This window comes from Bos indicus x Bos taurus, chromosome 1 (genome assembly GCF_003369695.1).
Source record: "Bos indicus x Bos taurus breed Angus x Brahman F1 hybrid chromosome 1, Bos_hybrid_MaternalHap_v2.0, whole genome shotgun sequence".
Lineage (NCBI taxonomy): Eukaryota > Metazoa > Chordata > Mammalia > Artiodactyla > Bovidae > Bos > Bos indicus x Bos taurus.
In genome coordinates, this window is record NC_040076.1 from 68,850,811 (window position 1) to 68,876,888 (window position 26,078).

At 39.6% G+C, this 26,078-nt stretch overlaps 2 protein-coding genes and 1 long non-coding RNA gene across 13 annotated transcripts in view; 2 read left to right on the plus strand and 1 right to left on the minus strand.

Annotated features, from left to right (window-relative positions):
- KALRN (kalirin RhoGEF kinase) overlaps positions 1–12,399 on the plus strand; it is a 692,612-nt gene extending 680,213 nt beyond the window's left edge. For 7 of the 11 annotated variants that reach the window (XM_027536186.1, XM_027536241.1, XM_027536257.1 and 4 more), the window contains 2 exons: positions 4,995–5,133; positions 5,677–12,399. In XM_027536186.1, the coding sequence (XP_027391987.1) occupies positions 4,995–5,133; positions 5,677–6,222 (685 nt within the window). In that variant the 3' untranslated portion in view covers positions 6,223–12,399. The remainder of the gene's footprint in view (positions 1–4,994; positions 5,134–5,676) is intronic. The other 4 variants (XM_027536213.1, XM_027536204.1, XM_027536222.1 and 1 more) reach the window with 1 other exon arrangement.
- Positions 12,400–13,344: 945 nt separating this feature from the next.
- LOC113889585 lies at positions 13,345–13,989 on the minus strand. The gene is made up of 2 exons (XR_003510299.1): positions 13,598–13,989; positions 13,345–13,442 (listed from the first exon to the last, which is right to left on the minus strand). It is a non-coding gene; the product is annotated as an uncharacterized LOC113889585 (long non-coding RNA).
- Positions 13,990–14,001: 12 nt separating this feature from the next.
- UMPS (uridine monophosphate synthetase) overlaps positions 14,002–26,078 on the plus strand; it is a 49,875-nt gene continuing 37,798 nt past the window's right edge. The window contains exon 1 of the mRNA XM_027536431.1: positions 14,002–14,230. Coding sequence (XP_027392232.1) covers positions 14,075–14,230 — 156 coding nt within the window. The 5' untranslated portion in view covers positions 14,002–14,074. The remainder of the gene's footprint in view (positions 14,231–26,078) is intronic.

A 26,078-nucleotide genomic window follows, 5' to 3' on the forward strand; every position in this document is an offset into this window, starting at 1 on the left:
GGACTCTCAAGAGTCTTCTCCAACACCACAGTTCAAAAGCATCAATTCTTCAGCGCTCAGCCTTCTTCACAGTCCAACTCTCACATCCATACATGACCACTGGAAAAACCAAAGCCTTGACTAGACAGACCTTTGTTGGCAAAGTAATGTCTCTGCCTTTGAATATGCTATCTAGGTGGGTCATAACTTTCCTTCCAAGGAATAAGTATCTTTTAATTTCATGGCTGCAATCACCATCTGCAGTGATTTTGGAGCCCAGAAAAATAAAGTCTGACACTGTTTCCACTGTTTCCCATGAAGTGATGGGACCAGATGCCATGATCTTAGTTTTCTGAATATTGAGCTTTAAGCCAACTTTTTCACTCTCCTCTTTCACTTTCATCAAGAGGGTTTTTAGTTCCTCTTCACTTTCTGCCATAAGGGTAGTGTCATCTGCATATCTGAGGTTATTGATATTTCTCCCGGCAACTTTGATTCCGGCTTGTGCTTCTTCCAGCCCAGTGTTCCTCATGATGTACTCTGCATAGAAGTTAAATAAGAAGGGTGACAGTATACAGCCTTGACGTACTCCTTTGCCTATTTGGAAGCAGTCTGTTGTTCCATGTCGAGTTCTGTTGCTTCCTAACCTGCATATAGGTTTCTCAAGAGGCAGGTCAGATGGTCTTGTATTCCCATCTCTTTCAGAATTTTCCACAGTTTATTGTGATCCACATAGTCAAAGGCTTTGGCATAGTCAATAAAGCAGAAATAGATGTTTTTCTGGAACTCTCTCGCTTTTTCCATGATCCAGCGGATGTTGACAATTTGATCTCTGGTTCCTCTGCCTTTTCTACAACCAGCTTGAACATCTGGAAGTTCTCGGTTCACATATTGCTTGAAGCCTGGCTTGGAGAATTTTGAGCATTACTTTACTAGCGTGTGAGATGAGTGCAATTGTGCAGTAGTTTGAGCATTCTTTGGCATTGCCTTTCTTTGGGATTGGAATGAAAACTGACCTTTTCCAGTCCTGTGGCCACTGCTGAGTTTTCCAAATTTGCTGGCATATTGAGTGCAGCACTTTCACAGCATCATCTTTCAGGATTTGAAATAGCTCAACTGGAATTCTGTCACCTCCACTAGCTTTGTTCATAGTGATGCTTTCTAAGGCCCACTTGACTTCACATTCCAGGCTGTCTGGCTCTAGGTGAGTGATCACACCATCGTGATTATCTGGGTCATGAAGATCTTTTTTGTACAGTTCTTCTGTGTATTCTTGCCACCTCTTCTTAATATCTTCTGCTTCTGTTAGGTCCATACCCTTTCTGTCCTTTATCGAGCCCATCTTTGCATGAAATGTTCCCTTGGTATCTCTAATTTTCTTGAAGAGATCCCTAGTCTTTCCCATTCTGTTGTTTTCCTCTATTTCTTTGCATTGATCGCTGAGGAAGGCTTTCTTATCTCTCCTTGCTATTCTTTGGAACTCTGCATTCAGATGCTTATATCTTTCCTTTTCTCCTTTGCTTTTTGCTTCTCTTCTTTTCACAGCTATTTGTAAGGCCTCCCCAGACAGCCATTGTGCTTTTTTGCATTTCTTTTCCATGGGGATGGTCTTGATCCCTGTCTCCTGTACAATGTCACAAACCTCCGTCCATAGTTCATCAGGCACTCTATCTATCAGATCTAGTCCCTTAAATCTATTTCTCACTTCTACTGTATAATCATAAGGGATTTGATTTAGGTCATACCTGAATGGTCTAGTGGTTTTCCCTACTTTCTTCAATTTAAGTCTGAATTTGGCAATAAGGAGCTCATGATCTGAGCCACAGTCAGCTCCCGGTCTTGTTTTTGTTGACTGTATAGAGCTTCTCCATCTTTGGCTGCAAAGAATATAATCAGTCTGATTTCAGTGTTGACCATCTGGTGATGTCCATGTGTAGAGTCTTCTCTTGTGTTGTTGGAAGAGGGTGTTTGCTATGAGCAGTGCGTTCGCTTGGCAAAACTCTATTAGCCTTTGCCCTGCTTCATTCTGTACTCCAAGGCCAAATTTTCCTGTTACTCCAGGTGTTTCTTGACTTCCTACTTTTGCATTCCAGTCCTCTATAATGAAAAGGACATCTTTTTGGGGTGTTAGTTCTAAAAGGTCTTGTACATCTTCATAGAACTGTTCAACTTCAGCTTCTTCAGTATTACTGGTTGGGGCATAGACTTGGATTACCATGATATTGAATGGTTTGCCTTGGAAGCAAATGGAGATCATTCTGTCATTTTTGAGATTGCATCCAAGTACTGCATTTCAGACTCTGTTGTTGACCATGATGGCTACTCCATTTCTTCTAAGGGATTCCTGCCCACAGTAGTAGATATAATGGTCATCTGAGTTAAATTCACCCATTCTAGTCCATTTTAGTTCTCTGATTCCTAGAATGTTGACGTTCACTCTTGCCATCTCCTGTTTGACCACTTCCAATTTGCCTTGATTCATGGACCTGACATTCCAGGTTCCTATGCAATGTTGCTCTTAACAGCATTGGACCTTGCTTCTATCACCAGTCACATCCACAACTGGGTGTTGTTTTTGCTTTGGCTCCATCCCTTCATTCTTTCTGGAGTTATTTCTCCACTGATCTCCAGTAGCATATTGGGCACCTACTGACCTGGGGAGTTCCTCTTTCAGTATCCTATCATTTTGCCTTTTCATACTGTTCATGGGGTTCTCAAGGCAAGAATACTGAAGTGGTTTGCCATGCCCTTCTCCAGTGGACCACATTCTGTCAGACCTCTCCACCATGACCTGTCCGTCCTGGGTGGCCCCACACAGCATGGCTTAGTTTCATTGAGTTAGACAAGGCTATGGTCCATGTGATCAGATTGGCTAGTTTTCTGTTATTATGGTTTCAGTATGTCTGCCCTCTGATGCCTTCTCGCAACATCTACCGTCTTTTTGGGTTTCTCTTACCTTGGTCGTGGGGTATCTCTTCACGGCTGCTCCAGCAAAGCGCAGCCCTGCTGCTTACCTTGGACGAGGGGTATCTCCTCAGGGCTGCCCCTCCTGATCTTGAACGTGGAGTAGCTCCTCTAGGTCCTCCTGCACCTGTGCAGCTGCCACTCCTTGGACATGGGGTTGCTCCTCTCATCTACTGCTATAGCATCCCCAATCTACCCCCAAGAAAGTCCTTTCAGGGTAGAATCTTACTTTCAAAACCTTCCACTCATTCCAGACTTCCTCTCATTCCAGACCTTCAAAAACTTCCACTCATTCCAGTATGTATCCCTGTATACTTTGGGCTACATACTGGGTCCTAGAAGGGAGCAATAAGGTCACATCCTTCCCACTCCTTCCCCAAGCTAAGAACAGAGATCATGCCCTGTTGTTTAGAGAAATCTTACAGAGGCCCAAGAGGACAGTCTTTTCAGAAGTATGGGTCCCTCATAGAAATGTTGTCTGGTTGGTGTGATGAGGCCCTGGGTCTGGAGAGAAGACAGACATTTATACTGGAGACTAGTACTGTGTATGGCTCCACATGTACTTGTCTTCAGTAGAGAAGCACCTCCATTTACAGCTTTCAACTGTGATTTAGGCCTCTGAGCCTGTCAAGGAAAGCAGGAGAAGAAAACAAGCTGGTGGGAAGGAACAAGCTAGAGAAGAGAATGGGAACTTGGTGGGAGGATGTCAGCTGTGCTCAAAAGTAGCTTCTGATTCTGGCTCAGGTTCCTCTGCCTGGGCCTCTCCGGGGATGGTCCTCAATGGCCCAGTGCACGTTAGAGAACAGCCGCCTGACATCTGGTCACTCCCTGCTAAAGAGGGCACAGGGTACCTGAAGATAGTTGCCATTCGTTGCTTTCTTACTATTGCTACCAGTTATGCTTTAATGCCTCATTGTCTCACTTGATCCATCAACAGTCCTCATAGATGAAATAGGGATTGTTACTGTTGTTGTTACTCTCACTTTAAAGATGAAGAAAGCAAAACACAGAGAGTTTAAATGACTTGTTCCAAGCCCCCGGCCTGTCTGTGGCAGAACCAGCATTCAAGTCTAGGTTTGGCTGGCTCCTCGTAGCAGGCTCTCAGGCATAGTTTTTAAAGTTGGATAGTTGCCCAGGAGGAGTAGGATTCAAGAAGGGATTGTGAATGTCAAGGTCAAATTTTGCCTACTGGCTACTTTTCCCCAACTAAAAGCTGACAAAGGAAAAGCAATTTGCAAAACACATGTGAGGCTCCTTGAAGCCACCAGATTCCAGTTATTCAGACAGTTGCAAGATCTCTCTCTGTCTCCTCCCTTTCTCTATTTTGCAATCTAACCTCTCTTAAAGGAGAAGGCAATGGCACCCCACTCCAGTACTCTTGCCTGGAAAATCCCATGGATGAAGGAGCCTGGTAGGTTGCAGTCTATGGGGTCGCTAAGAGTCGGGCACGACTGAGCGACTTCACTCTCACTTTTCACTTTCCTACATTGGAGAAGGAAATGGCAACCCACTCCAGTGTTCTTGCCTGGAGAATCCCAGGGATGGGGAAGCCTGGTGGGCTGCCGTCTATGGGGTCGCACAGAGTCAGACACAATTGAGCGATTGAAGCGACTTAGCAGCAGTAGCAGCAGCAACCTCTCTTAAAGGGATGTCAGACTTTTCTTGTGAGCAATTTCAATGGACAGAGTCTGCCGGGCTATAGTCCATAGCATTGTAGAGTTGGACACAACGGAAGTAACTTAGCAGGCATTCACAATGTGTCTTAAGATTATACAGATTTATTTCCTGAAGCATGCATCTCTCTCTTATCTGTCCATCTATTTCTATCTCTTTCTATCTCCTCCATATCTATTTATCTATCTTTTTAATGTAAGTTCTGAACATTATACTAACTTTGGACTCTAACTAAAATTTACATGTCTTGCAACACTGGTCTTCATTTATAATAGGAAATAGGAGAAATATTAGCAATGTTACAGATTTATATGTGTGCTATTTTTTTTGTTTTCTTTGCAAACATATTTCCTTGGCCTTTTCCTCCCTTTTCTCAGGATGGACGATGGCCGACTCTTAGACTATCTTATGAATCATGATGAGCTGATGGAAGAAAAAGTAGCTTTCTACATTCGAGACATCATGGAAGCCCTGCAGTACCTTCATAACTGCAGAGTTGCACATTTGGACATAAAGGTAACAATAAACAGCAACCCCAGCAGAGAAGTGCTTAAGTTCAACCTGCCAGTCATTGCCCTTGAGGAATATAAATTCTCATTTTATTTCCTTGCATTAGAATCCCTATGAATATTAAACACAAAATGGGTTGTCACACAATTTGTGTGTTATTATTGAATTAATGAGAACACATCAGAGTCACATAATATCTGGGCTAAGAGAATGTAGGTGGGCTTTAACCACTTTGTCTAACTTTATAGAAGGAATCACTAAATGTTGCTGTCTTTTTCTAAAGAAGCCCCTGTTCCCCCCAAATAAATAATTTACTCTTTCAGTGCAGAAGGGCTAGTTAAAAAGACAGGATTTTCAGTGTCAACCAATTTCTCTGAAGTACCATCCAGCCTCAGAGTTTAGTTCAGTTTGAAGCATAGGGAACATCCCACACACTACAGACTTTATCAAAGAATAGCAGAACCATGTTGGAGTGGCTGGAGTCCTACAGAAAGTCAAAACAGAGCTGAACTTGCCTTCTTTCCTCCCCACCTCCTTGGATCTCCACAGCCTGAAAACCTGCTCATTGACCTACGGATTCCAGTGCCTCGAGTGAAGCTCATTGACTTGGAGGATGCTGTCCAGATCTCAGGTCACTTCCATATCCACCACCTTCTGGGGAACCCCGAGTTTGCTGCCCCAGAAGTGATCCAGGGCATCCCTGTATCCCTGGGCACCGACATCTGGAGCATCGGGGTTTTGACATACGTCATGCTGAGTGGGGTCTCCCCCTTCTTGGATGAGAGCAAGGAGGAGACATGTATCAATGTGTGCAGGGTGGACTTCAGCTTCCCCCATGAGTACTTCTGCGGTGTGAGCAATGCTGCCAGAGATTTCATCAATGTGATCCTACAGGAAGACTTTCGGAGGCGGCCCACAGCAGCCACCTGCCTGCAGCATCCGTGGCTGCAGCCCCACAATGGCAGCTACTCCAAGATCCCCCTGGACACCTCCCGCTTGGCGTGCTTCATCGAGCGCCGCAAGCATCAGAATGATGTGCGCCCCATTCCCAACGTCAAGAGCTACATTGTCAATCGGCTAAACCAAGGCACGTAGCCATCTCCCAGCCCTCGTGGTTTCACATGGAAGTGCAGTGTGAACCAAAGCAAGACTGAATGTGTCTGTAAATAATTCTGTCCATCATTCACTCCATGTGGTTCTCTGGATTGAGAGATGTACCTCTTAAACCTCCTCAGTGGTTTGTCAAGGTCTGAGCAGCAGTGAAATCACCCTAAATCCAGGGACTTTCCAGAAGGTCGTTCAGAAGAGATACAGATGTAGAGTCACGGAAATTATTCAGAAGAGAGGCGGAGATAACAAGAATAGCAGCTGTTATGACATTTTAACTGTGTTCCAAAATGAGTGGTTAACTTGGCAAAACATAAGATCACTGAAGAAAGTATAAAGGTTCCTGCCTTTGCTGAAATTTTAAGCAAGAAGTTCTATTTAACAGAGATGTCATGTATGTCAACTGTGCCGGTTTAGATTACTTACATATAGTTTCTTAATAGGATACATGTACACATACAGTAAAAATATATCACATTCAACTTTCAGAGTTTTATAATATAGAGATATATATGAAATCAATCTTAAGTAACTTTGAGTGCTCCAGTTAAGACAGTAACTTATGTACCGAAGCATTACATTGTTTTGACTAAGCACAATTAGATGACAGGTTTTGTTTTTTTTTTTTTAGAGCCTTTTATAAATCTTGTATAGAACTATTTTACCAGAACCTGTGCATTAAGAGAAAGCAATGTTACCCTTTTGCAATCTGTGAGTGAGAAGATTTTTCTCTCGGTCACAGGTATTTGACTAACTTAGGTTCTGTTTATGAAATGCTATCCCCGGATTCACTGGCAGCTCAGAGTTCATCTGGCAGGAAAGCCTGCCAGGGAATAAATCCAAATACAGCATGAGTTGTGGGGCTATTTTTTATGTCTACACTTGATTTGAAATAGGTAACGAGTAAAACAGGTTCATGCAAAAGTGCAAATAGAAACCTTTCCTGCAGTTCCTGTGAAGAACGTACCCACACTTTCTGATGTCTTCTGCAGCTGTAGAATGCAGTCCTCAGAAAGCTAGCCTGCTTTATTTCTAACCCTTTATGGAAATGAAGGGGTGCTTACCAAAAGGAAGCAGCCATACAGGCCTTTCAAAGGCCTGGTCCCAAGTCCTTTTTGAAGCCATGGAATAAAATCTGATACATCATCCTAACAGAGCATTGAGTTTTAACTGCAATTGCAATATCTATCACTGCTCAGCCACCAATATTTCCCTGGACTAAAAGGACTAATTGCATTTTGAGGCCGACGCTGCTTTCTGGTATATATTCTCCATACAAGATGGTTATGAACTGCTTTTTTTTCCACTGGCGGAAAAAAAATTAAACCTGGGCATTTCATGGTCTCTTTTTTTCTTTCTTTTTCCTCGGTTTTTGGGAGATTTGTTTTTGTGTTTTGTACATGAGCCATCTTTTGTTTCCTAGAATGTGTTTTTTAAATTACTCTTATGCAAATGCTATTTTAAAAAATATAACTTAAGTGTTTGTTCAAATCAGGTTTAATGGCATTGCTTCTCTCTTATAAAAAGACTGAGAAAATTAAAATCATGCAGCACAGAAGTGCAAGCAGAGAGTTTATGAAGGATAAATAGAACTATAAACCTATCTTAATGAAGAAGAATGATGGAAACTAAGCCTGAACTTTAATATATAAAATACTTATTCCTGCAGTGGAAATGTAGAATTAAAAATACTCATCATTCTTTTCCATCGACTTCAAAGTCAATTTCTTCATCCATGCTCCACCTCATCCCATCTAAGATTATAGACTAATAAATTAGTAGAAAGTACAAGCAATAAGACTAGATAGCACTTATGTATTTTCAGGATTAACCAAATAAGTGGAAACTGATTCTGACTGTATTTGTTTCCTAGTTTTCGAATGGCCCTGGGCCACCAAGGCTACTTTCTCAGAGCTCTCTAACCCTTCATTTTCTTCATTTAAACCCATAGTTCTATACCAATGCTATATGATACAATATTTTGAAATTTAAAACAAGTTTACTAAAAACTCTTTTAGTAAACATGTCTTTGTTATGAGATATAACATAAAAGAAGAAAGCCTGGTCCCTCGGGCTCATCATGGGGTAGATACAGGCACTGAGGATTCTGAATATCTGTACAGTATGGCTTGGCAAGTTATTTTCCGTCCACTGTGGGTGAGAACTAAAAAGCCCCCTGCTGAATCTTTATGAGTTTTTATGACCATGTAGGAGACAAGCTGAGTTTTTGCTTGAGAAGGATAATGGTGTCCAGACTGCACAGGAGAGCATTAATGAAATTGTGCTGTTGGGAGGGCAAGAATGTTAGAGCCAAAGCATTTATAACAGCTTTCACATCAGAGTTGGAATGGTCCAGATGGAAGGCAAGTATGATTTTGTTAACTGGAGCCAAAGTACAATCATTAGAATAGAATGAATTTAATAGAGGCCCCAAGAGAAAGGGTATATATTTTATATGGTTTGATAACTGAAGAAAGCCAACAGGGAGACATCCTATCTGCAAAGCTCCTGGTCCTTCCCAATGAGGATGAGTCAATTGTGTTCCTGGTTCAGGAATTCTCTTTAGCAAGTTGGAAACAACAAGGAATCCTAGAAGATGGGCTGGGATATATACTCTAGTTGCTCTGTGGGCAACTGTGGTGAGGGATGAAGGATTAGGAACCACTTTCTTGTACCTATTTTGGCAGAGAGATTTATTACTTTGTGGTAGAGAAGAGGGGAGAGATGAGAAAATAGTCCCCTTCTAATTATGGTAATTTTTGCAATCAAAACTTAACTAGGAATCAGTAAGAATGAACTTCCAGTTGAAATGGGAAAAATAAATATTGGTTAAAGTCACAAGTTTCTTGCTTGGCTTATATCCATTGTATAGGGTTTTGGGTTTTTTTGTTGTATAAAGATGGGATGCAGAAAGAAGGAAAAGATCAGGGACAACCCACAATAATTTTTTAAAGGTATATATAGTAATTTACTACATCTTTTACATTGGTTTCAAATTAAACAGATTTATATCCACTTAGAGCTGAATGTGAGAAAATTTTTAAGAAAAAAAACTGTAATGTTGGAGGTGTCCTTCAGGTCTCTCACAGCCATAAACACTCTTGGGGGGAACAGAGGAAGCAGAGGGAAAGCTGGCCGCACCGCTTTGTGGTTCACAAGTCTTTATAAATAGCAGTGCCTTTCAGAGGGGAGGATGGGAGACAAAGAAGTTCATTGTATTTAGACTGACTGATATTGCAGCATTTTTTCTTTAAAATATCTTTTAAATGAAACCATCTGAACATAGGGTGAGCCCAGGAATTCTTGAGTTTCAACCTCAGCTGTTCCTGATTCGTCCTTTCTTACAGAAAGTCTGTTTTTTTCTGCCCCAAATATCCCCATTGTGAAAATGGGAGTTGGGGGAAGGAGGGAGGAATTAATCTTATAGGAATGTGGGGAAAATACCTTAGTTGGGATGTCTAGAAAATACTTTGATTTTTTAAAAAGTGCTACACACTGCCAGTGCTAAGAATTTTATTGATGGTAACTTTGAACATTCCAAGATTTCAATATTCATGTCTTTAGATACCATTTACAAACTTATGAGATTAAATTCTGTAAATTGATTTTAATTGGAAGTACTAGGTGCTCTTTGTCTGAATGTTATTTGATCTTAGCCTGTAATTTCGATCATTTAAAAGCTTATTTACAGAAAAAGGTTAGGAGAGCTGATGAAGTGTTTGTCAATAAACTGTTTTCTCGAGTATGTCTTATGGCAGAAGCACAGAGTAAGATGCCCTCCAAAGCAACCACAACTCTCTTCTCAAGCTTTATGCTCTAGAAAAATTGACAGAGAAAAGCCCAAACAGCCACTTTCCTCACTGGGAGGGCAGAGATGAGAATAAAATATTTTCTGATATCACAACTCATTTCTTTAGAATCTCACAGGTTTCTATAATAAGAGGCAAATTAAATGCACGGGTGTAGAAATGAACTGTTAGTTTTTGGAGGGAAAACTTTGGATCTTTTTCTTTTTTTTAAGATAACTAGATGTTCTGGAAGTAGCATATTTGTTTTTCCATAGTCTCCATGATTTAGTGCTGGTGAGTCAGTTGTTACTTTTTTCTTGCCTTGTGGAAGAGCATGGACATTTAGATTTGTGAGACTACAAAGGGGCAAATATGTTATAAACTAGATGCTGGTTATTTCTGTATATTAAGTAAAACTTTGTCCCGTAAATTTGATAGAGGAGGGAAAAAGTGCAAACTCACCACATCCTTGTTCAGTTTTGAGAAATGTGGGGCTTATTTATTGCCCTCCTGTGTAGCATCTCCGTGGAGTCTGGGTTAGGCAACCACAGAATGTGAGCTTTCAGTGGGTTTATTAGCATTACAGTTTTCTTAGCTATTTAAAATCTAGGGATCATTTGGAAATGAATAACTAAACCCAAGGTGGAGTTAGAAAAGGTAAGATGTGCCCATTCTCTACTAAGAAAAGGGGAGCTACTATGTTAATATACATTTTCTAAAAACTAAAAGGTTCTTTGTTTCATTAATTCTAGAGGGTTAAAAACAGCTGAAATTTATCCATAGCATTAGATATCTTTAATAGAGAATATTATTCACGTGAGAAATATACACAAAAATCGTAGAACACAGGCCGTATTTTCTATGAAAGACATTTCTTCCTCATTTTCAATATATGTAGAAGTTAGAAGAGAGGAAAAAACAATTACTCTAAGACAAATTTTCATCTTTAACGGACATTTATGAAAAGATTGAAATTAATACTCATGGGCTATTGTGTTTCCTGTTAGCCTGTTTGCTGGGAGATTCTAAATTGTGGTCAGTTTTTATTCAGATGAACAAGATTAACTGCTTATTCAGATAACTTATTTTGGATAATGAGGATGGCTGAAGAAATGGAAAAGAGTGCAAATGAATTTACTAGCTGATGAATAGCTAGTGTAAGAGTTACATCAATGCCCGACTTCCATCAAGAAATGAAGCCACATCTTGGAGTATTATGGGGACTGTTACTATGATCTCAAAGACTGTGGTTATGAATTTGAAGGTAACAAAACATACATCTTCTCTTACTAACTTAAGCCATATACGTCATCTCTATGATTGATTTTTTTGACCCCGGTGCTTTTACTTCTGTTTCTGCCAAACTTTGGCCTACTCTATGGGGAAGGTGAGTGAGTAAAACTAGTAGTTAGGACAAATGTGAAGACTGTGAAAAAACTAAACATGTTCTTCAGAACGAGATCCTAGTCAGAGAACAGTAGTGATCAAAGTGCAAACTGTTGGAAAATCTGGATATATGTACATCTGTACATGTATATAGTGTATAATATGTATGTATATGTTATTGCTCATATGCAGAAATCTATCCATTTGAAGACAGCCCAGGTGGATCAGTTTTCTAGTAGAAAACCATTTAGGGCCATTCAAAACCATTAGGGCTGATGGGTAGAGTTAGAGTCTACTCACTGGGGATTTATTTGCTGTCTTTTGAAGCTACAAAGCCAAATGAACAAAGCTTGAAACATAATGGGACCATCATTTAGGTTATTGTTTGCCTGGAGTCAGAAGAATCTTTATATTTGAATATTTAACAGTTGGTTTGCAAATTTTATTGGCACCTCTTGGTTTTGAGTGATTCCTCCCCACCAGATCGTTTGAGAGTTTGGGGGTGGGCTTCTCTGGCCATTCAGATAAAGGGCCTTATCCATAAGTGGACAGGTTTCCCCATAGGGACCATTACACATATACATATAAGTACATACTTCCATCAGGCTTGTAACAATTGATTTAAAATCACTCCACAGTATTGATAAATAGCTCTATATTTTCAAGGTGCAGAAGAATTCCACAGCCTTAATTATTTCAGTGTCTTGCTGGTCTGCCTTAAGTGTATCTTCTGGGTTTTTGGTTGTCTCATTATTTTTAAATTTTTCTGCAGTTGTTCATTTTGTATGCACACAATGTTGTTTTGTAAAGGTAGGTTGTAAATATTTTATTTGTAAGTCAAAATCACTCATGTGTAATGTTGTAAAGTGATGACTTGCTGTCTTGTTATTATCATTACAGTAAATGTTCTAAGTTATGGATGAAGCTTCAAAATGTACATCTCAAGTTATGCATTCCTATAAATATACTATATTAAAGATTATTTCTGGTGGTCTTCTGTTTTCTTTCGAATTAAAATGTCCAGTAAAAGAGTAATTTTTTTTGTTCTTCCTCCAAATATATGAAAGCCTTTGACAAGATGAAAATATTGCACTTTTATTAAAACACATTTTGCCCAGCATTTTGGAAAGAAAAGAACAATTTTGTAGCCTGAAGAAATACTCTAAGGTATTTCTCTATCTAAAAATGCCAAATAAGCCTCAATGTATGTTGTTAACTTCATTCTGGTGTTTCATTTGGCAACTTAGTTAGAAAATTGTTAGGCCATAGGGGATGGATCTCACAAGTTTACACAATATATCATGGACTCCAGGAGTCTGGATTAGACTGTGCAGATGTAATCAGGCTTTGAAAGAGTCTGTATGTGCCACCCAAATGCAAATGAAACTAATTCATAGTATATTGTCAATTAACTAGAGTGTGTTAAAATTTATACTGTAAAGGAAAAATCTCATTTAAAGTGGAGGGAGGAAGCCCTGAAGGAGGAGCTCTGTTGCACACAAAAGCACATACCACCCTGTGCACCTTATTTTACATCCCTGGGTAGGAAGAGGTTTACTTAACTTCTTAGCATGAGGATGGAAGATTTTTTTCCTTGCCCACCAACAATGCAGCCAATGAAAAGCAACCAAGAAACTGTCAGCCCATAAGAAACTGTCACCACCCTGAACTCTTGATTTACTCCAAAGAACTTTCCTTCGAAGAAAACCCTCCCAATTTCCGGGGTGTCTTCATAAAGTAGCATTCCTCTCCTTTGTTCTTCAGGATTGCTTATGGTTTGCCACAGTTTCCATGCTGATAATACAATTCCTCTGCCATTCCCAAATAAAACTCATCTTGCTGGTACAGTAACTGGCCATTTTATTCTTTAGGTTGACAAGTATTAGGGATTGAAGTATTATGATTAGTTTATTTTGCAAACAAGAATAGAAATATCTTAAAGTTTGGTTTCCATTTCATCAAGATTTTATTGCATTTATTTGAAACGAGAACTGTCAAAAGTATGGGCTCCTTCACGCTGGCTGGTCATCTTGTCTTCACAGAAAACACAGACATACATCAAGAAAATAAAACAGAAATAACAATCAATTTCAGTTCAGTTCAGTCGCTCAGTCGTGTCCGACTCTTTGCAACCCCATGGACTGCAGCACGCCAGGCCTCCCTGTCCATCACCAACTCCCAGAGCTTACTCAAACTCATGTCCATCGAGTCGGTGATGCCATCCAACCATCTCATCCTCTGTCATCCCCTTCTCCTCCCGACTTCAATCCTTCCCAGCATCAGGATCTTTTCCAATAAGTCAGTTCTTCAAATGAGTCAGAATCAATTTGATGAGTAACAAGTATGAGCCTTACGGTTTTAACGGTAATTATCTTTAAAGTATTGCCATCTACCCATAAAGGGAATTTCCTCTAAGGAACTGATTTGTGAATACAAAATATGCTTAGATTTTCAGAGTGGCTGGCATGATATTCCTCCTGGATAACCTTGATACCAAAGTATAAATTCATCTTCCTCTTTACTTGGGACCCGGAGCCGCGCGCAGCCAGCTACCCCGCCCAGCCGCCGGAAAAGGGGGCGGAAGAGGCGGGACTTCTCAGGTGGCGTCATCGGGCGCCGCGGCAAGCTGAGGTTTGGAGTTTGGAGTGAACTGGGAGAGCGGGACCATGGCGGCGGCTGATGCCCTTTTGGGGTCATTGGTAACGGGTCTGTACGATGTGCAGGCTTTTAAGTTTGGGAACTTCGTGCTGAAGAGTGGGCTCTCTTCCCCCGTGTACATCGATCTGCGGGGCATCATATCTCGACCGAGTATTCTGAATCAGGTACCTACCGGGGAAAGGAAAGAAGAGTATTTCGTGGCGTGAATGGGGACCAGGAGGAATGGAGTGGAGTGACGGAAGCTGGGCTCTGGGTGAGATCAAAAGAGCCAAGCAGGAGGGCCGACCCTGCTTCGGCTTGGGGAAGTTGGTTTGCGAAACCCAGAGACCAGGAACTGTTAGGCTCTTTAGGATCTAGAGGGCAGCCTGCTCGTAGACTCGCTTGGCTTTGACACGTGCTTTGCAGCCGAGTCAAGGAACCCAGTTTGGAGCCTTGGCTGTCACAGAAGTAGTTGAAGTTCTGCGTATTCAACTTCGTGAAAATGGGACGGGGAGGAAAAGGTGGGTGAGGGAAGAATTTAGTAGCTTCTTAAATACTTGGAAAGGCTCTTGCTAGGAAAAGGGGATTCGATTTTGAACTTTGTGGCCAGGAGCAAGAATTAAGGCCAGAGGGTGGACATTTCATGCAGGCAGTTCTTTGGTGAATAAAAGGGAAAAACTGTGTAGAAGTTAAGAGATTTCTAGCACATTGCTTCTCAAACTCATATGAATCACCTGGAATTTTGTTAAAATGGGTAATCTGATCGACTGATTGAGTACATCTGAGGCAGGATAGGAGGTTATGCTTTCCTCACAAGCTGCCGACCCAAGCTGCAGATCACGGTGTAAGTAGAAGGGTCTAAATGTGCTGTTTAATAGGGTTTCCTTGCCGCTTGCGTGTATCCAACATCATGGGTTGTTGTTGTTGTTGTTTTGATTGCGCTAGGTCTTCCTTGCTGCCCATGGGCTTTGTCTAGCTGTGGTCACCAGAGACGACTACTCTGTGCTTGGGCTTCTCGTTGCTGTGGATTCTCTTGTGGAGCTCAGACTCTAAGCACTCTGACCTCAGTAGTTGTGGCACGTGGGCTTAGTTGCTCCGGGGCATGTATGATCTTCCCTGACCGGGCGTTGAACTCCTGTCCCGTGCATTGGCAGGCGGATTCTTAACTTAAAAGTCCCCGGAATTTTTAAATTTAGTCACATGCGACTAGTGGCTACCTTTTTAAACAGTGAAGATACAGAACCTTGCCATTGTCACAGAAGTTCTGTCTGGAAGACGTGTAAAGCTTTCTCCACCACTAAGGGTTTATGTTCACCCCTTGTGAACCCCACTCTATGAGGTTATTACAAAAAGATCTCAAGCTCTAGTTGAAGTGGGTTAGAATGTTCTCGCCATCCAGAATCTTGCTATGGTGCATCTCATCAGTGCTGAGAAAGTGAATGATTAGGGATCTTATTTTGAAAAATTGGTTTATTTTTGAAGAAGTCATCAGTTTACAGATGACTGAAAATTATCTTTTGATACTAGATGTTGAGGTTTATGTGTATGTGTGTGTTATTTTGGGTAGTTAACTCAGAAGGAGCTCAAAACACTGAGAGGTCTGGCTGTAACAGAACTCTTTCATGTCTGCTTATGTATGTAAATAGGGTTTCTTATTATTTGCACGCCCTAAGACACAATAGAACTTACACTGAACTCTGACTTCCTAATAGTAAGTAATAGTTATACTAGATACATAAATTAATTGCCAGGATCTGCTGCTGCTGCTGCTAAGTCGCTTCAGTCGTGTCCGACTCTGTGCGACCCCATAGACGGCAGCCCACCAGACTCCCCCGTCCCTGGGATTCTCCAGGCAAGAACACTGGAGTGGGTTGCCATTTCCTTCTCCAAGGCATAAAAGTGAAAGTGAAGTTGCTCGGTTGTGTCTGACTCTTAGTGATCTCATGGACTGCAGCCTACCAGGCTCCTCTGTCCATGGGACTTTCCAGGCAAGAGTACTGGAGTGGGGTGCCATTGCCTTTTCCAAATTGCCAGGATTAGGTACTACTATTCCTGTTACTGAGCAATGCATTTTCAAAATAATATGTTTTATGCTTCTATCAAAATTTGCAGATTATGTTTTAATTCATTTTATGATGATAACAATTGTAATAACATAGAAGTTTTAACCTTTAGAGACTTATGGTCATGGGAAAATTTTTTAAATTTAAACAATTTAAAATTTCAGTTTACATACATTTTTGTTTTGGAGAAGTATCATAGAACGATCAGTAGAAGTTTTTCAAGCGTAAATGTATATTGCATTAGAATAAAATTCTCTGGAGATAATGAAATGAGAATATGAGTTCAAAAAAGTGTAAATTTTTCCAGGTTTCATAGTTAAGCATTTTCATGTTGCAGTTTGTTTTGTTTCTGGCTCCCTGAAGTCTTAGTAGTGGTATCCAGGATCTTTAGTTGCCTTATGTGGAATCTAGTTCCTAACCCCATCCCACTTCCCCCACATTGGGAATGCAGAGTCTTAGCCACTGGACCAATAGGGAAGTCTCTCTCTCTCTCTCTCTTTTTTTTTTTTTAAAAGCAGATGTTGCATATCAAATCAATAAGGCATTTGGACTTAAAAGAATGATGTAACAGTTCTAGAATAACATGTTAATTTTTTCAGGACTCCAGAAGTTACATTTTTTGCCACTTAAAAATATTCATAAATTTTTCAAATCTTTAGAAATACAGGAACAAAAAAATTTGAACACCTCTGATATAGGTCACTTAGTAATTCTTCGCTTTTCTTAAAATAAGATGGTGTTGGGTGGGAATATGCATTGTAGTGTTACAATGTGATGATTTTTGTGGGAAAAGATATTATCAACTAGTGGCTCTGTATTTATGAGAACTTTCAAAAACACTTTGGTGTATAGTCTTTTGTTGATTTTTTAAAAATTGAGATACAGTTGACAGATAACATTAAATTTGTTTCAGGTGTACGTAATGACTGTGTATTTGCATAATCATTGCCGCAGTAAGTGTAGTTAACATAATTGCAATCTTTTTCTTGTGCTGGGAACTTTCAAGATCTCTCAGCAACCTCCAAATATGCAAAACAGTATTATGAACTCTGGTCACTATGCTGTGTGTTATAATACATTTCCATGACTTATTTATTTTATAATTGGAAGTTTGTACCTTTTGAATTCCTTCACCCATTTTGCCTCTCCCCTACTCTGCCTCTGGCAGCCACCAATCAGTTCTTTATATCTACTATTTCTCTTTGTGTTTATAAGACTCCACATGTAAATAAGATCATGAGGTATTTGCCTTTCTCCATCCATTTCGCTTAGCATAATGCCCTTAAAGTCCCTTAATGCCCTAAGTGTTGAGCCAGCGGCAATGTATCACCTTTTTTGTGGGTGAATAATATTCCGTGGCCTGTGTGTATGCACATACCACATTCTCTTTATCCATTTGTTCATTGATGGTTGTTTTGCAATTTAGGTTGTTTCCACATCTTGGCTATTGTAAATAATGCTCCAGTGAACGTGGGGGTGCAGATATCTTTTTAAGGTAGTGTTTTCATCTCCCTTAGGTAAATATCCAGAAGTAGACTTGCTGGGTGACATGGGAGTTCTGTTTTTAACTTTCTGAGGAACCTCCATATTACTTTCCACAGTGGCTGCACCAATTATCATTCCCACCATAAGTGCAGAAGGGTTCCATTTCCTTTGCATCCTCACCAAAACTTATTATTTCTTGTTCTTTTGGTAATAGCCATTTGATATCTCATTGTGGTTTTGATTTGCATTTCCCTGATTATTGGTGATTTTGAGCATCTTTGCATATGCTTCTGGGCTATTTGTATGTCTTGTTTGGAAAAAATGTCCATTCAGATCCTCTGCTCATTTTTTTGATCAGATCGTTTTTTATTATTGAGCTCTATGAACTCTTTATATATTTTAGATACTAATCCCTTTTCGGGAATATAATTTGCAAATACCTTCTGCAGTTCAGAAGGGTACTTTTTTGGGGGGAGGGGGTGTTGCTGATGGCTCCCTTTGTTCTGTGGAAGCTCTTTAGTTTGATATAGTCCCATTTGTTTATTTTTACTTTTGTTGTCTTTGCCTTTGAAGTGAGATCCAAAGAAATGTCACCAAGAGTGATGTCAGGGAGCTTACCAGCTGTGTGTTATTCTAGGAGTTTCATGTTTTCAGGTGTTACATTCAGGTTTAATCCATTTTGAGTTAATTTTTATGTATGGTGGATTATAGCGGTCCACTTTCATTCTTTTGTGTGTGGCTGTCCTGTTTTACCAGCAGTGTGTTATTAAAGAGACTGTCCTTGCCCATTGTGCATTCTTGGCTCCTTTCTCATAAGTTAATTGAAATAGGTGCTTGGGTTTATTTTTAGGCTCTCTATTCTGTTCTGTTGATCTGTTGTTTGTTTTTATGCCAATTAGTTTTGACCACGATAGCTTTATTAATATAGTTTGAAATCAAGGAGTGTGAAGTCTCCACCTTTATCTTTCTTTCTCAAGGTTGCTTTGGGTATTTGGGTGGCAGAAAGTGAAGAGGAACTAAAAAGCCTCTTGATGAAAGTGAAAGAGGAGGGTGAAAAAGTTGGCTTAAAGCTCAACATTCAGAAAACTAAGATCATGGCATCTGGTCCCATGACTTCATGGCAAATAGATGGGAAAACAGTGTCAGACTTTATTTTTTGAGGCTCCAAAATCACTGCAGATGGTGACTGCAGCCATGAAATTAAAAGACGCTTACTCCTTGGAAGGAAAGTTATGACCAACCTAGACAGCATATTGGAAAGCAGAGACATTTCTTTGCCAACAAAGGTCCGTCTAGTCAAGGCTATGGTTTTTCCTGTGGTCATGTATGGATGTGAGAGCTGGACTGTGAAGAAAGCTGAGCGCCGAAGAATTGATGCTTCTGAACTGTGGTGTTGGAGAAGACTCTTGAGAGTCCCTTGAACTGCAAGGAGATCCAACCAGTCCATTCTGAAGGAGATCAGCCCTGGGATTTCTTTGGAAGGAATGATGCTGAAGCTGAAACTCCAGTACTTTGGCCACTTCATGCGAAGAGTTGACTCATTGGAAAAGACTGATGCTGGGAGGGATTGGGGGCAGGAGGAGAAGGGGACGACAGAGGATGAGATGGCTGGATGGCATCACTGACTCAATGGACGTGAGTCTGAGTGAACTCTGGGAATTGGTGATGGACAGGGAGGCCTGGCGTGCTGAGATTCATGACTGAGCGACTGATCGACTGAACTGAACTGATGGTTCCAAAGAAATTTTAGGATTGTTCTATTTCTGTGAAAAGTACTATTGGATTTTTGATAGGGATGGCATTGAATCTGCAGATTGTTTTGGGTAATGTGGACATTTTTACAATATTAATTCTTCCAAATATGAGCATGGAATATCTTAATTTGTGTCATGTTCAATTTTGTTCATTAGTGTCTTATACTTTTTAGTGTACAGGCTTTCACCTCCTTGGTTAAATTTATTCTTAGGTACTTTGTTCTTTTTGAGGCAATTGTATATGGCATTGTCTTCTTAATTTCTCTGATAATTTGTTGTTATTCTGTAAAAACACAACAGATTTTTGTATATTGATTTTGTACCTTCCAACTTTACTGAGTTTGTTTATTCTAACAATTTTTTGTGACGTCTTTATGGTTTTCTAAATATAAAATCATGTCATCCACTTAGTTTGGAGAAGGAAATGGCAGCCCACTGCAGTATTCTTGTTTGGAGAATCCCATGGACAGAGTCCACTGGCAGGCCACAGTCCATGGCATCGCAAGAGTCGGAATCGACTTAGTGACTAAGCCACCACCAGCACTTGGTTCCTCCTCCCTTTCCAATATGCATGCCTTTTATTTCTTTTTTCCTGCCTAAATGCTCTGACTAGAGCTTCCAGTACCATGCTGAGTAAAAAGTGGCAAGAAGGAGCATCTTTGTCATGTTTCTGATCCTAAGGAAATAGCTTTCAGCTTTTCACCATTGAGTGTGATCAGCTGTGGGCCTATCATATGGCCTGTATTATTCCATCTCTACCCATTGTTCAGTCTTTATCAATGGTGGTTGAATTTTATCAAGTGCTTTTTCTGTACCTATTTAGATGACCGTATGATTTTTATCCTTCATTTTGTTAATGTGGTGTATCACCTTGATTTGTAGTGTTGAATCATCCTTGTATCCCTGAGATAAATCCCACTTGGTCCTAGCTTATTATCTTCTTTATGTATTGTTGAGTTTGGTTTGCTAATATTTTGTTGAAGGTTTGTACATCTAAATTCATTATCAATATTGACCTGTACTTTTTTCGTATGTGTCCTTGTCTGGTTTTGGTATCAGTGTAATGCTGGCCTTGTAAAAGGAGTTTGGGGACATTCCCTCCTCTTTTTAATGTTTTGGAAGAATTGGAGGAGGATAGGAATTAAGTCTTTTTTGAATAGTAAAATTCAGCAATGAGAGCATAGGGTCTTAAACTTTTGTTTGTTGTGAGTTGTCTGTTTGTTTATTATTGATTAATTCTTATTATTTCTCCTATTTGTTCATTATTTCTAATTATGGTTCAGTCTTGGAAGACTGTTTCTAGGAATTGATCCATTTCCCAGGGTATTTGTTGACTTACAGTTGTTTATAGTCACCTCTTAGGAGCCTTTTATTTCTTTGGTATCAGGTGTATATGCTCTTTGATTTCTGATTTTATTGATTTGAGTTCTCTTTTTTTCCTGGTACTTGAGCTAAAGGTTGATCAATTTTGGTTATCTTTTTAAAGAACCAGCTATTAGTTCATTTATTTAAATTGTCTTTTTGGTCTCCATTTATTTCCACTGTGATCTTTATTTCCTTCTTTCTGCTACCTTTGGGCTTCATTTGTTCTTCTTTTTCTGCTTTGTTTAGGCATAAAGTTAGGTTGTTTATTTGAAATTTTTCTTATTTCTTGAGGTGGGCCTGTATCATTATAAACTTTGCTCTTAAAACTGCTTTTGCTGAATCTTATAGACTTTGTATGTTTTCTTTTAATTTTCATTTGAATTAAGGGTTTTTTTTTTTTAATTGTCCTTTGATTTCTTCATTGACCCACTGGTTGTTCCATAGCATATTGTTTAATCTTTATATATTTGAGATTTTTCTTGTTTTCTTCATGTAACTGAGTTCCAGTTTCATGCCATTGTGGTCAGAAAGATACTTGATATGATTTCAGTCTTCTTAAATTCCTTGGGAATTGTTTTGTGGTCTAACATATGATCTATCCTTGAGAATCTTTCAGGTACACGTAAAGAGTGTGTATTCTGTTGCTTTGGGATGGAATGTCGTCCATCGGGTCTGCGTATTCTTGGTAGGAAGTGTTCTCCTTTAAGCACTTTGACTATATCATGCCACTTGCTTCTGGGCGGCAACGTTTTTGCTGAGAAATCTGCTGATAGTCCTAATGGGGTAGGGGGGTTGTTCTCTTGCATAACAAGTTGTTTTTCTCTTGCTCCTTTAAGATTCTCCCCTTGTCTTTAACTTTGACATTTTGATTATGTTCAGGTTTTTTGGGGTTCATCTTCTTTCAAACACTCCTAATTCTGGATGTCTGCTTCCATCCCCGAGTTAAGAAGGCTTTCAGTCATTCTTTCTTTCTTTTTTTTTTTAACGTTTTTGTTTTATATCGGTAGCAGAGTTGATTAACAGTGTTGTTAGTTTCAGGCGTACAGCAAAGTGATTCAGTTATATATGTACACATGTATCTGTTCTTTTTCAGATTCTTCTCCCATGTAGGTTATTATAGAATATTGAGCAGAGTTGCCTGTGCTATGCAGTAGGTTCTTGCTGGTTATTTGTTCTAAATATGGCAGTGTGTGTATATTCCAGACTCCCAGTTTATCCCTCCCCTCATCTTTCCCTTTGATAATCATATGTTTGTTTTGTAGTCTGTGAGTCTATGTTTTGTAAATATGTTCATTGTCTTTTTCTGTCTAACTTAATTCACTTGATATGATAATCTCCAGGTCCGTCCATATTACTGCAAATGGCATTATTTCATTCTTTTTAATTGCTGAGTAACATTGCATTGTATATATGTACCCCATCTCTATCCATTTATCTGTTGATGGACACTTAGGTTACTCCCATTTCTTGGATATTGTGAATAACACAGTGGTGAATATTGGGGTGCATGGATCCTTTTGACCCATGGTTTTCTCTGGATCTATGCTCAGGAGTGGGATTGCTGGATAATGTCATAGCTATATATATTTTTAGTTTTTTAAGGAATGTCCATACTGTTTTCTGCAGTGGCTGTACCAATATCCATTCCCACCAAAAGCGTAGGAGGGCTCCCTTTCTCCAAGCCCTCTCTAGTATTTATTGTTTGTAACCTTTTTGCTGATAGCCATTCTATTCTGGCTGGTGTGAGGTGATGTCTCATTGTAGTTTTGATTTGCATTTCCCTAATAATTAGCGGTGTTGAGCATCTTTTTATGTACCTCTTGGCCATAAGTCTGGCTTCTTGGGAGAAATGTCTGTTTAGGTCTTCTGCCCATTTTTTGATTGAGTTGTTTGTTTCTCTGATACTGAGTTGCATGAGGTGTTTGTAAATTTTGGAGATTAATTCCTTGCCAGTTTCATGGTTTGCAGATACAGTCTCCCGTTCTGTGGGTTGTCTTTTCATTGTGTTTGTTATTTCCTTGGTTGTGCACAAACTTCTGAGTTTAATTAGGTCACATTTATTTAACTTTTGTTTTATTTCCATTACTTTAGGAAATGGATTGGAAAAGACACTGCTGCAATGTGTGTCAAAGAGCATTGCACATGTTTTCCTGTAAGAATTTTATAGTATCCAGTCTTATATTTAAGTCTTTAATACATTTTGAGTTTATATTTGTATATGGTATTAAAGAGTGTGCCAGTTTCATCGCTTTACATATAGCTGTCCACTTTGCCCAGGACCACGTATTGAAGAGACTGTACTTTCTCTGTTACATATATAGTCTTGCCTCCTTTCTCAAAGATTAATTTACCATAAATGCATGGACTTTTGTTCGTTAGTTTTTTACTCACAGTTTCAATTTCAATACTTGTGATTGGTCTGTTCGTGCTTTCTATATCTTCCTCATTCAGTCTTGGGAAATCTTTCTAAGAATTGTCCATTTCTTCTAGATGGTCCATTTTATTAACTTACAGTTACTTATAGTACCCTCACGATCCTTTGTATTTCCTTGGTGTCCACTGTAACTTCGTTTTCATCTCTAATGTTGTTGATTTGAGCTCTTTCCCCTGTTTCCTGGACGAGTCTGGCTAAAGGTGTATCACTTTTGTTTACCTTTTCAAACAACCAGCTTTTAGTTTCATTGGTCTTTTCTATTGTAGTCTTCATCTCTACTTCATTTATTTCTGCTCTGATCTTTATGATTTCTTTCTACTAACTGGGTTTTGTTTGTTTTTCTTTCTCTAGTTTGCATTATGTGTAAAGTTAGGTCATTTCATTGAGACTTTTCTTATTTCCTGAGGTAAGATGGTATTGCTATAACTTCCCCTCTTAGAACTGCTTTTGCTGCGTCCCATAGATTTTGAATCTTTTTTTTTTTAATGTGTATATTTTTAGGCTGCACCAAGTCTCCATTGCTGTCCATGGGCTTTCTCTAGTTTTGGCGAGTGGGGGCTGCTCTCCGAGCTGCTCGGGCTTCTCGTTGCAGCGGTTTCTCTGGCGGAGCTCGGGCCCTAGGCGTGCGGGCTTCAGTAGTGTGGCACATTGGTTTAGCTGCTCCACTGTATGTGGGGTGCCCCCAGACCAGGGATCAACCCGTGTCCCCTGCACTGGCAGGCGGATTCTTAACCGTTAGAACACCAGGGAGGTCTGTGTTTCCGTTTTCTCTTGTCTCCAGTCATTTATTCTTTGATTTCTTCAGTGAGTTGTTTAGTAACATTGTTTAGCTTCCACATGTTTGTGTTTTTTACAGTTTTTTTGTCTTATCTTTTCTAATCTCATAGTGTTGTGATGGGAAAATATACTTGATATGATTTCAGTTTTCTTAAACTTACCATGGCTTGCTTTGTGGTCCAGCATGTGATAAATCCTGGAGAATGTTCCATGTGCACTTGAGAATGTGTATTTTGGATGGGATGTTCTTATAAATATCAATTAAATCAGTCTGGTCCAATGTGTCATTTAAGGCATGTGTTTCCTTATTGATTTTCTGTCTGGACCATCTCTGTTGATGTAAATGGGGTGTTAAAGTCCCCCACTTTTATTGTGTAGCTGTCGATTTCTCCTTTTATGGCTGTTAATATTTGCGTCATATATTGAGGTGCTCCTATGTTGGGTACATATGTATTTACAGTTATATATATAGTGTACAATGTGAATGTTCTCAGTATTTTTTTCTTTAGATTCATTCATTCATTTCTTCAGTATTGAACAGGTGCCTACTATGTGCTTGGCAATGGCTAGCAGTTTTTCTGGTTGGTAGTTTGTGAAGGGCTTGTTTATTGGGTTGGAGATTTTTTTCGATCTAAATGAGAAGCATCCACTCGCTGGGATGTCTCCTCCCTTGCTTTTTTGCCTTAGTCACATCCAAGAAGGGCAAAGGAAGAGCTCTAAACAAGAAGCACCTGGGCTCACTCTTTGTGGCACAAGTGGTGAAAACTCCCTGGCAGAGGCCCTGGGCTGAGAGCAGGGAGAAAAGGAAATCCTTGTGCATCCAAGCCTCTGGGTAGGACAGGACTGTGTTAATTAAGACAGTCAAGACAGGAGGCAGGAGGACTTCTAGGGAGCTTGGGACTCCTTGGAGTTAGAATCTGTTAGAAGGTCTTGATGTCTAAAAAATGATCATTGGTATTAAAATAAGTGTTACAGTTTTTTCCCACCTAAAGTTATGTGTCCTTTGGAATTCTTTCAGCTTTTTTAGTATGATGGGCATTCTGAATAATGGGGTGTGGGACTGAAGCAGAATTTTAAAATATCATGTGAGTAGATTCCATGTGTAGAGAAAGAGATAAAAGAATCCCCTAATCGTTGACAGTTGTTTCACTTTCATGCACGAAGTCCTCCGTAAGAGAGGGACTTTTAAAGTCTCTTGAATTTGTTACAATATTGTTTCTGTTTTTGGATTTTTGGTGGTGGGATTATTAACTCGCCCGCCAGGAATTGAACCTGCACCCTTTGCATTGGAAGGTGAAGTCTTAGCCACTGGACTGCCAGCGAAGGCCCTGCCTACTCTTAATTACCAAAGATGAGACTTGAATGAGCTGATATCCTGGGAAAGGGGACAGAACTTTTTTTTTAACATACCTGGAGCTCTGGAGAAAAAAAAGCAATACCTGGGCATTTGTATTTTTCAAAAAGTTTCAAGATAATTCTGATATGCATCTGGATTTTGAAAAGTGATTATAGGTTTCTCTATGGTAGTTTTGGTGATATAGAGTTCTATTATTTTTTCTGCTGACCAATTGTGATCCAGTGATATTAAGTAATAATTACATGATCATAATAGTAAAAGATGTTTTATCAGTTTTCATAATCAATAGCCAGACCAAAAATAGAAGATAATTACATGGGAACATGATTAACTTAGCAATATGAAATAATTAGATACAATTTGGGGGGTCCGGCAGAGTGGTATGGTAAGTGGAAGTCCACACATGCATTTGTTTTCATCAGCGCAGCCAGTTGTGTCTTTGGTCGGTGCACTTAATCTATTTACATTTAAGGTAATTAATCGACATGTATGATCATACTACCATTTTCTTAATTATCTTGGGTTTATGTTCTGTAGGTCTTTTCCTTCTCTTGTGTTTGCTGCCTAGAGAAGTTCCTTTAACATTTGTTGTAAAGCTGGTTTGGTGGTCCTGAATTCTGTTAACTTTTGCTTGTCTGGAAAGTTTTTGATTTCTCCATCAAATCTGAATCAGACTTGGTGGGTAGAATATTCTTGGTTGTAGGTTCTTCCTTTCATCACTTTAAATATACTGTGACATTCCTTTCTGGCTTGTAGAGTTTCTGTTGAAAAATCAGCTGATAGCCTGATAGGAGTTCC